The 12,066-nt window shown below is 45.1% G+C and overlaps 1 protein-coding gene across 1 annotated transcript in view; it reads left to right on the forward strand.

Moving 5' to 3' along the window:
* Window positions 1-2,489: 2,489 nt before the first annotated feature.
* Window positions 2,490-12,066, forward strand: part of LOC119435884 (DNA excision repair protein ERCC-6-like) — a 59,409-nt gene continuing 49,832 nt past the window's right edge. The window contains exon 1 of the mRNA XM_037702583.2: window positions 2,490-2,729. Coding sequence (XP_037558511.2) covers window positions 2,490-2,729 — 240 coding nt within the window. The remainder of the gene's footprint in view (window positions 2,730-12,066) is intronic.

The raw sequence follows: 12,066 nt of genomic DNA on the forward strand, positions 1-12,066 counted from the left end.
GAAAAAAAAAGCGTCTTATACACCAGAAAGTGTGGTAACTGGCACTGGATCAGGAAAATATGAAGCCGTGTGATTGAAAATTCATTCATCGCTCGCTAAGCTTCATTTAACCAGCCCATCAAAATTCAAGAATAAATGACTGCTCATCCTGCATTCGAAAAATAAGGTAACATATACAACAGTGCCAGAAAGTCGTCCCGGGACAAGTCATCAAAAAGCGAAGAGAAAACAAAATGCAATTTTGACCGAAAAGCAAAGCGAACTGAGAGCGATAAAGTTTTCGCATTGCGTTCGTGCTCCTTGCAGACGGTGACATGTTGGTGCAACTCAGTGGGCGAGGTCTCTTCAGCTGCACTTGAGGAATAATGCCCTGGAAAATATCGGGCGTCCCAGATGATGGCATTGCCGACAAAAGAATGTTGGTGTTTGTCAGCACCTAATGGAAATATTAGTTAGCTCGTTTACTGTCACCAGTACATGCATGCTAGTGTGTGTGTGCACAATGCCCATGGCAGCAGCAGGTGGCTGCCTTGGCTCTGCCTTGGAAATAGTGGCAGCAAAATGGGCACTTGGCTTCTCGCAGTTAAACACAGTGCGCTGTGGTGGCCTGAACTCGCCTCGAGTGTTTGTGTAATTGTTGTCGCAATAAAATATGGCTACGGAACAATAGATCAATCTCACCACAAGTTCCACTACGACACCATTGGTGTAACTGGTAGTCAGTCCTTTAGGGGGCTGAAGGGCTAAAGATGAAACTAGAGTATAACTTGAAGCAGAGCAATGAAGACGAGGACAGGAACATAAAAGCTGAGTAATCGCTCGTTCCGTTGTGATTGTTTTCGGTACCTGTCCTCGTCATCTTCGCACTACTTCAAGTTATACTCAAGCTTGATATTCACCAACATCTAGTTTCATCGGCTTTATTTGGGTGAGATCTTCTTGCCCCTGACCCAGCTCATCTAAACCCAACATTTTCGCTTGTCTTCCTTCCTTTAGTTTACTCTTTGTGAAATCGAGGTTTGGCGAAAACTCGCCTAATCGGGGATAATCATGGTAAAGAAAAGCGGACATCGGCAACGCGTAAAACAACTTCAAAAGAAAACAAACAAGACATTTCGGCTCCGGCATGGGAGCTTTGCTCACATAGTTACACGTGAAGAAAAAAAGATGGTATGCTTACAGTATTCACCCCCAAAACGACGCTGTTAGAAAGCGTCGGCACCGAAGCTTTTGGCACACTCAGTGGAAGTACTTTATAAAAACATTGTAGTCAATTTTCTTTGCATGGACCATTATTAGTAATTCTTATATTGCATTGAACTTAAGACCGTAAAAATATTATTTTACATTGAAAAAATTTTTTAAAATAACGTGGCAGAAACCCTTTCAAGGCAACAGATGTTTAATACCTGACGCTCTCGGAATAAATGTTGCCTGAACACTTTTGTTAATGAACCTGCCAACGAACATTTTCATGGCCCAATTGAAAGCACAAATGTCTAGTTACCCAAATGGAAACTTCGGGAGCCAATGGGACACACCAGTTGGTTTTGCGAATCCAACTGGACATGCGACTCGGTTTTGCAAACTCAATTGGGCACTCCATTTGGTTTTGCATGCCTTATTGAACGCATAATCTGGTTTCCCGAACCTAGTACGACAATTCAAATGGCGTACACAAGTCCAATTGGCTTTCACTTAAACCATGTGAAATCCGTTTGGAGTCAAATGGTAATTTAATAAACATTTAATAAACATTTAATAAACCCAAAGGAGTCGACAGGTTTTATTTGACTGGGTGGGAAGCTCTGGCCGTAGAGTTTCTCACTATATTACCTAGAGGGAAAACTGGCGCTGCTGCGCCGTGGTATCCATGGGAATGCCGGTATATTGTGACTTTGGATTGGCATCGTTTTAGGAGAGCCAGAAAGCCTTGAAATGCACCTGGTCGTACCATTCTGTCTGCCACAATGATTCATTTCCTGCTAAAACAGCACATAAAAAGTGGCTTTAGCTTTATTATTACACGTAAACATGTTTTGTTTAATTGTGGAGACTTACTTTTGGATGTACAATTATATGCAACATAAAAAGTATCAGCTGGCCGCTAAAGTTGGAGGCCAGACGACAACATTCTCGCTCGCTTTGGAACAACTTGTCGTCTGTTCTTGCTTTTCTTTGTTTGATTCTGCATTGTAGGTGAGTAAACTTTATTGAGAGATTTAATATGGGTGAATGAAAGCCTTTTGTGTAGATTTTATTTTAAGAATGCGTTATTTGTGTAGCCAAATCCACGTTTTAGACGAAGTGTCTTACAACACCAGCCAACACATGCCTCGCAGACACATATCCTGTCATTCCCATGATGGCACATCACCCTTTAAAAAACTCGCATAGACGGTGGCGCCAGATTACCCTCTAGGTGTTATAGTGAGAAACTCTATGGCTGGGACAGGCTGCTTGCTGCCTCATTGCGTTGACTGAAACGTATGCCATATTTGATCATGCAGGTGTTTGTGGGCCTGATCAATCTGCGCAAGATCTGCAACCACCCAGACCTCTATGATGGGGGGCCGAAAGTGTTTCGTGACACAGATGTTGCCGCACTGCCGCCTGAGATGCGCTATGGTTTCCCTGGCCGCTCAGGAAAGATGGCTGTTGTGGAGTCCCTGCTACGGCTCTGGAAGAAACAGGGCCATCGGGTGCTGCTCTTTACGCAAAGCCGCCAGGTGAGTCGCATGTCAGGTGGGAACACTCAAGCAAGCTGGCGTCTGCAAGTGTTATTAGAAGGTATGCGCAAATGCCAGAACCAGGCTTTCTCTCCACGTGAGCCCAGTATTCACCTCGTGCAGTGATCACTTTTTCAACTGTTTATCAAAGACGGAATAGTTGTTGAAGCACACTTAAAATGTGTTTTCTTTTTTGACAAGTGTGGCAAGTCGGGCATGTTGGTAAAGTTGCATAATAAGCAGTGAGTGAGAATTTTTCTTTTTTTATTTATCTAGCTGTTCTGCAGTGTCTCTGTATTGTAGATTGAAGAAATCCAAGCAAAACTCGCAATGTATGAGCACCGTGAAATAAGTAGGTACATTTCATTTCATCTGTCAGCTTTTTACTGGCTATTACAGGAGTGGATGCATGCATAAACAAAAGAAGTGCATTTTCAAAAAAAAAAAAAGGTTATTTGTGACATCGGAAGCAAGGTATTAACGTGCACTGAAATCGCACAGTACAGGGACCTCTAGCATTTCGCCTCGATCGAAATGCGATAGCCGGGGCCCAAACGGCGTCTTTCGGGTAAGCAACTGGGCACCGTAACCACTGAGCCACCGCGATGGCATTTGACCATTCGCATCGGTATCGCAGAGCAGAATCGCAGAAAAGTTAGCGATTTCCGTGCATGCATATAGTAAGTTTCGGCCACATTCTAAAAGCATTTACGAATTAACGGAGGCCAATTATGAATTGCAATCTCGTGCCCAACACTACAGGTTTCCTTTTGTTAGAAGTGTGGTAAATTCGCAAGCATTTAAGTTAGTCCCATTTCAGTCGACCTAAGCTTCTTGCACTAAATGACTTTTGAGAATGTACAGTTATTTGTGAATGCATATTGAAAAGCAGAAACAAGGCATATGACGCAGAAAACATGTGCATGTACACATGCACAGCTTACCACTTCATCCTCCATCTTGCAGCAATAAAAGTGCCATTGCGAAATGCAAAAACGCCCGTGTGCTTGTGTTGTAGGGCACGTTAAAGAACCCCAGGTGGTCAAAATTAATCTGGAACACTCCACTACGGCGAGCCTCATAATTAAAACTAATTTTGGCACGTAAAACCCCAGAAATAAGAAAAAAGTGCCATTGAAGTTTTTCTAGTTTTTCGGCAGTCCCATTACGTGCCTTGAAGACAACAGTCTGCGTTCATTGCATGTCCTCACTAAGATGATCTGCTTGCTGCTCCGGGCACGGCCGCCTGGATTGGCGCGCACGGCGGGGTTGCTACGGCCGTCCCATTCAACGCACGCCCCATTGAAAACATGTAATTGAGGAAGTTGGCCCGCGCACCGTCAGGCGGCGCTGTGCTCCCACCCCTCTGCTGACGGCATCGCGGCCCTGCAGATGCTTGGAGAGATGCGCATTTGACATTGTGCACGTGGTGAAGATAGGTTGATTGTTGGCCTAAAGTGGCCTGACAGTTGCAAGAAACGGCACGAGAATCAAGGCACGTGGTGATAGATTCTTAAGCCGGCTTTACACAGCGAGGGTGTTTCTTTGTAGCATAATGATGCAGCTAACGCATAGGCAGGGTGTTCACGCGACTTCGTGTGGCACATTGCATGCGCCTTGAGACGTATTCTGGCGAGTGAGTTGCCGCTGTGCCTAAGCGCTTCCCCTCACCACGCTTGTCATTCTTTTCTTGCGCTCGCTTTTCCCTTCAAAAAGAAAAGTATTTCATCATCGTGGTCACTGTATGGCTACGTTCTCGGGTCGAGCGCTGTGTTCACAGAAGTCTTCATATACAGGCATCACGGGGGTAATAATACTTTTGCAGTACATCTTCTCCAGCCTGATATATCAGCCGAATTAATTATTCGGGGCCCTTGCATGCGCGTCGCATTTACATTGTGAAGTTCCCACGATACATCAGTGGTGCTGAAGCGGCTTTTCCTTCTAGCCTCGAACTGCTATATGTTACTTGGAAGTGTTGCTGCTGAAGGCCCTGTGTAACTAGAATATATGCTTTCATATGCATTTCACATTGTTGTACCACATTGAATTGAGGCAAGTGATTTGTTTTTATAATCTCGCCTGAAATTCTGCGTGTAATTTACTGTATTTTTCAAAAACATGCCGTACTGCTGCGTGCCCTGCTGCAAGTCTAGCACCAAGAAAAAGCTTGGTCTAAGTTTTCACGCATTTCCAGTGGAGGAAACTGGAGCAGTGGAGCTTCAATTTGTCCTCATGTAGAGAGCTGCCCTCTTTTTGCTTGCCAGGCAAACGAAAAGCATGCATCAGCGATTTCTTCATGAATTGCAAGCAAATTTATAAAGCCCCTACTCTCAAATACTGGTGCAGTCGTTACGGGCACAGCGGCTTACCGCAAAAAACTAATGAGTAAGCCACTGAGCCAGAAAGCTCTCCGCGTTTGAAGGAGTACTGCGAGTGCACAAGCGCTGTGTGTTTGCTATCGTAAATAAATTGTAGGTATTGTGAATGTGTTATGCTGGTAATTTCGCCATGAATACAAAGATGGCATTCAATATTTACTGATGGCTCAGAAAGTTGCTGAAAAATGTCTGTCCGTGGCTGTCGACTCAGGTAAGCAGCTTGATACTTCGTACAGGAAGACGCGCGATGAGTTCGCTTACTTAACACGCTTATTTAACACAATAAACAGCGCATTCGATGTACAGATGCAAGACTGCCGCGACTTCAGCTCTCCATTTAAGGGGGGACGCGGCTTTCGGTACCAACTTTCTTGTTTCTTGGTGGATGTCAATGAAAATTGGTACATAGAATAAGAATGGCTCTATGATGCTTTCATAAACATTTCAAAGCGGTACCATGAAAACTTTTTGCTAGACAAATTATTTCTTTCTTGAACCTCGTGGAGGGACTGGAGGATTTACGAAATCAAGTGAAAAGTTTGTTAAATACTGTATGCACAGCCAAATGTATGCAGAAGGGGATAGCGTTCTCGAAATAATTTTTTTTCAACACTAAAATTTGTAGTTCATGGTTTCTCCAGTCCCACTGCAGTGAGCACGCTTACACTGCAAACAAGGAACCCTACTACGAATTCTTAAAACACTAGGATAAAAAAAGAAGAGCGCTATCCCCTAAAGTACAGTTCAGTGAGTCTGACAAAACAAACGCAATCAAAATGTGTAAAGTAGTTACCAAGATATCTGCTCCACGAGCTGAGCAACATGCCAAAAAAACTGTACTGAGAAAACAAGGTTCAAAGTTGTCAAAATTTAATAGGCACCAGGGTTATAGTCTTTTGTGTCCTTTGCGATGCGGCATCGCTTGACCATCTGACCTGATGGTCTGATGAGCTTTTGCAGCTTTCTTTTTCCGCATTGCATCTTTTTCGGCTGGGTTCCTGAACAGTTTCGCCAATACGCGTGGACGATGTTCCATCCGTGCTTGAGGTGCTCAGCTGCACGTCCGCGTCGCGCTGCATGCCACCGTCATTGTCACTGCTGAAGTCGCCGGAGCAAACTTTGTTTTAGAGATCGGTGGCTTCGACTTATGAGCACCAAATTGATGCGCAGTCTTGCATTTCTTCTTGAACAATCGCCGGCCCATGATAACAGACGAGAGCCGTTCTCCAAGCTAAGAAGGGCTGAGCTTGACAACGTTTTTCGTTTCTCTAACAAGCGAGCGCCGGTCCGTTATCATAAGTGAGATACAATCTCTAAACCACGCTGCGACGACTTGAAAAGACGCGAAATCGGCTCCTCAGTGCCGTCAGCGCGGCGATTCTAGCCACCGTAGCGGCGAGCAGACGACCTTTCCGCCGGTTGCTAAGGGCAACCGCCCGGGAGACCAATCCGGAGCCGCGTACAGTCACGTGGCGCGCGCTGCCGATCAGAAACCGCCGCGAGACCTTGAAACTTTTGCTTGCTGTGCACTTGCTCTTGCCTGGTGCAGCTGGCCGAGGCGCCAGATTTGAAGACGGAGAATCGCGCTATCCATAGAGACCAAGATGGCGGCGCTAGGTTACGCGGTTGCGGAGATATCGCGGCTTGAAAAATGCCGTTTTTTCGCTATGTTCGAGAAACTCCTCGCCACCTTAGCTTCGATAAACATTTTTTACATCATTTCCGCGCGATTTTCCGTGACGAAATTTTGAAATAAAATAGAAAAGAAGTCATACAAACTGAAAATGTGATTTTCAAAAAATCGTTTTTTTGGCCAAGTATTGCGATGCGAAAGCCGCGTCCCCCCTTAAAAGCACCGAGTCATATCTCACGCTTTCCAAGGCGTATTTTGACAGTCAATTGGTCAAGCTGGGGAAAATGCAAGTTATAAACAAAAGTTTGCGGGCTGCGGATTCGCGAAAAAAAAATAAAAAAGTCTTGGTTGCCTCGTCAGTCAGCTGGCATTCCTTCTAGCAGATAGAGCTCGAATGCCTTCTTTCGCGTGCAGGCTTTCCATTGGCATGCTGCGCTTGAGCGCGCGGAAATAATTTTCCCGCAAAACTTTGGCTTACGAGTGTACGCGTTTCGGGCAGCATCATCCTGACAGAGGCTGGAGTGCAAAGAAGAAAAAAAAATAGCGTCAAGGGACATCGGTGCTTTTAAGTGCCTTTTTGTTCGGCACAACTTCTCGCAGTTTGTTATAAAGCGATATTTTCATTATAGCGCGAATTATAGCGCAAATCGTCTCGCGCGCAGCCGTAGCAAGGGAGTTGAGGGGTGGGAGGTGCGCGCCGTGGTGCGGCGAAAGCAGCGGTCTCCGCTGCTTTCGCCCTCTCCGTTCGAATGGGACGGCCGGAGCAACCCTGCCACGCGCGTAGATCCAGGCGGCCGTGCTCTGGGGTTGTAACTGGGGGAAGGTGTTTGGAGCCCAGCAAAAACGAAAATCGCACGACATCATCGTCCAGCGGATCGGGCAGCTCTCTGCCTCTAAACATCAGCTTTTGGCGATACCGATCTTTTGCTTCGGTGCTAAGCGCCTTAAAGTAGTCGCTCGTCATCTCGACAATATTGACGATGTAGAATCAGCTCATCACTGATTCCACCAAGCAGTGCAAACATCGACACGCCGGCGTCACGTCGCGCATGCCTTCAAACAACATAGCCGGAAGTGCTTCTAGCTCTCCTGCCGGAAGTTCCGATGGGGCGACCAATCAGCGGAAAGCGACGTTTGTTTGTAAACACTGAAACCGTCTCTACGGAATATCTATGAGCCAAAACCAATTTTAGGGCCACAACGCGTCATAGACACCATCTTTATATAGCAAATACGGATCTCAAGGGCCATACTTTTGCTGGCGGAAACTGAAAATATGTCATAGTTGTTGCCCCCGGCACTTTGGGCGGCCAATGCCATCGTCAAGCCACCAAGCCAAGCGACATGAAAAGTCAAAATGGCCGCTCGGGCCGGCGCGGGGTGGCAGTTCGCAACGTATGTTGCGGGAACGGTCCCACAGTTGCGATGCAACAACGGGGTTACCTATGCATTGGGTTCTATGGCAGCTGTGCCGGCACCGGCCAAAAACGACGTAACAGCCGGGAAAACGCAGCCCCCGGGAACGTAACAGCGAGGTTCTACTGTAACACTATACGACGCTACGACGCCATCGTGACGCTCGCTCTTCGTTTCCGATGCCTTGCGCTTGTGCGAAACGACACGCGTCCACGCAACCGGGACCTGGTGCGACATTCTAAGGATGAGTGCTTTGAGGCGCGTTAGAATTGAGTAAATACGGTAAGCGTTTCTTTTTCGAATTTTCGTGTAGTACCTGCATATAACGAAATCCTCTTTATAGCGAAGTTTTCCGGGAATTTGTGAATTTCGTTATATCCAGGTTTAACCGTATTTGCGATGTGTGAATATTTGAATAATGAAATTCGACTCGAACTGGTTAGTATTCAATTCGAATGACACTTTTACCATTTTAAATGTTCGAACCCCTAAACACAGTTAAACCTGCTTATAACGAACCTCCATATAACGAATTCCTGGATTTAACGAAGTTTTTCTATTCCCCGCCGTTACTTCATAGAAGCACATGTATTTGAAACCTCTACGCAACGAAGTGGCAGCACTTGAAATAACGAATTTTCCCTGCCGACAACCTAGAAATTTCACCCCAAATTTTGTCATTTTTGCGCGAGCAGCAACCGGAAGCACCTTCTCCGCTGCGACGGAATGCGAAGCGGTGGCCCCGCGCTTGGCGCGCTCGAATTCACAGCGACTGCGAGGCAGGCCTGCATCCCTCGACCAGGCAATCTTGCCGCCGCGGGCGTTACCTTTCCCTCTCCCGATAAAACGAGTCCAAAAATTGCCTGTGCGTTAGAATCGAATAGGACCCTAAATTTGCACTACCATATCGCGCTACCATATAGCTCCCGTAGTACACTGTACCCGTAGCTTCGACCATGTGCTGTAGTACGTGTGCTTAGGCATTAGTCTGCAAATTTAGGTAAACAGCAAATGTTTACAAGTTTATACAACCGATAAAACTACTGTCCTTACTTCGTATAGCTTTCTGCTAATTAGCTGTCGCAATCGATGCTTTGCCTTTCGGGAGAAACTGGGACTTTTTTGTTCATCGCAACTTTAGTGCATTGGGAGTAAAGCTTGAGCGATAGTTGTATTTCTTCATGAAAGCATGAGGTGCGCGGTACTGTAAAGGTTTTTTTGAAAGCTATCTGCGCTGTGTTTTTGCGGCTTAGCTCGCGTTGATGCGAGCGGCCGCACGAAGCACCACGAATTCGCTTGCTGCTGCTGCTGTGCTCATTCCCTCCAGCGTTTTGACAGTGCGTTTCCGCGGTCGCCGCTGTCGGGACGACCAGGGCGATTGTATTTAGTGTGTACTTGAGTACGACTGAGAGGGCCGAGCGGCACAGCACACCCTAGCTGAGGCACAAAACGAGAAAAAGTAGGCTGAAGGCGCCGCGAGCGAACTATGTAGGCGCGCACTGCAGCAGGCTCAGCTGGTGGCCGTCTCTGTCTCCAGTGCCGGTAAAAAGCAAAACTATTCCAATCTGTTTTTAAGCTTATATGGGCGAGGCCTGAGCCATTTTGACCTATGACGAAGGGCTATTGGTGGGTTCGGAATAAAAAGTTGCAGTTTTGCCTGAAAGGTGAAGTATCGATTGCGATAGCGAATTAGTACACGGCTGTATGAAGCAAAGATCGACGAGGTTGAAGGGAGCTTAAAGCACTTCTACCACCTGAAATACCATGGGCGAGACGACACTTTATTCCGAGAAGGAAAGATGGCGCCAACGTAAAACTAACACGAGCCGATGATTGATGATGGTTTTGTACGGATAATAATAATAATAATAATAATCTTTATTTTGGCAGGAAACAACAAAAGAAACAAAATTACAATAGAGACACCTTCTTACGAGTCAACGAGGCAAAAGGCGCCTTTTTGGCACCTGCCGAAGCCTCGTTTCTCTGACGTACAGCACACAGCGATCAGCGCTGTCGAAAAAAACGTATGTGCAAGTATACACTGCATAGGACACAAATAAAAAGTTGGGGGCAGGGGGATTTGGTCTCGAAGCAGGACATATAGACAAGCATTTTAAGTTCAGAATGCACTAGAGAACAGTAATTAAAAGATGTGAATGTTACAGGGCAACAAAGCAATGACTGTGCGTGTAAAATATTACAACAAGAAACAATTCGGTACTTTCATACATTTTCTCCATTACATACATTTAGGTACATGAGACTGATCACACAAACAGGGCTTTCACTCGAGTTTTAAATGAAAAAATGGTCTTTGATTCTTGCACAATAGCAACTAGTTCTGGGTAGAAATTTAATAATTCAGGTATCTGGTAATCTAACAACTGCGTCCCGTAACATGTTCTAGTTTTTTTCTTCACATAAATATTCTGCCTAAGTGCATAATTAGATTCGGGTCTATTATGGTGCTAGAAATGTGGTAGGATCTGCCTTTAAATTGGGGAAAATCTTGCGCGCAAGGCGCTGGCAAAAAATATTAGAAATAGTCAAGGTACCATTTTTTTAAAGAAATGTAGTGAGTGTTGTTGCCATGATAAATTTTCAATGAATCGAATACACTTCTTTTGTAATACTTGGAGGTGATTTAAATTACCCTGAGTTCCCCAGACTAAAATACAATAGTGCGAGATTACCATGGAGAGGTAAAGCTGTCGTTTAAACCATGATGGTAGCATGAACCGTAACCTGTGTATCATACCTACTGTTCTGGACACATCAGCGCGAAGATATGCGACATGTTGTGTCCAACTGAGATGTTCATGGAAGTGGACGCCTACGAACTTATGTGTGGGTACTTGACTTATTGTTTTACCATTAAAGATTAGCTTTCAATTATTGCCGATTGCTTTATTAACAGTCATCCAAGCATTAGCCTGACTGTTTATACTGTTTATGTTAGCACCGTGAAAAAATACATTAGTGTCGTCAGCGTATAGCACAATGTCAGGCGTATCAGGTATGAGTACAATGTCATTTATATAGAGAAGAAACAAGAGGGGGCCTAGTATTGAGCCCTGAGAAACACCGTATTGTATTAATTTTAAACTGAATTCAACATCACCAGTGCTTACAAACTGATAGCGATTATGCAAGTAACTTCTAGTCAATTTAAGTGCATTGCCGCGGATACCGTACTTGTTAAGTTTATAAAAAAGAACGTCATGCTTGATTCAATCGAAAGCTTTCCTGAAATCTAAAAATATGCCAATAGAAAAGAGTCTATTTTCAATATTTGTTATCAGTTTTTCTTTTATTTCCATAAGAGCTGTTTGCTGTTGTGACCATATTGCTGTTGTGATATTATGCATCTCTTGTGTAAAAAATCATTTAACCTCCGATTAATTACGTACTCCGCTATCTTTGAAAAGATGGGGAGTACAGAAATAGGACGATAGTTGCCAAGACTATCTCTCGCGCCACTCTTATGCACCGCGCAGACGCGAGCAATTTTCATTTTCTCTGGGAAAACGCCTTGAGTCAAGATACCTTTACAGATATGGGCGAGGGGCGCGCACAGTACATCTGACAGCGCTTTTACTGGGCGAACAGCGATATTGTTATACCCACTTGCGCAGTTCTCTTTTCAAGCTTCTGATTATGCCTTCTATTTCAAGCGGTGTAACCGGAGACAAGAAAACGGAGCTCATTTCCTGCGTGTGCGGGTTATGTAGGGTGCTTTGAACATGTTGGCTTGCACCAGCCGAGAGAAAATGGCTGTTGAACTTATCTGCCAGGGGAACACCAGTATAAACTGTGCTGTCAACAACCAGTTCATTTAGAGCATTATCTGTTTTTTTAGAGATAGATTTCATCAGCGACCATGTTTTTTTTGGACAGCTATGTG

Source organism: Dermacentor silvarum, unplaced genomic scaffold (assembly GCF_013339745.2).
Source record: "Dermacentor silvarum isolate Dsil-2018 unplaced genomic scaffold, BIME_Dsil_1.4 Seq986, whole genome shotgun sequence".
NCBI classification, from domain to species: Eukaryota; Metazoa; Arthropoda; class Arachnida; order Ixodida; family Ixodidae; genus Dermacentor; species Dermacentor silvarum.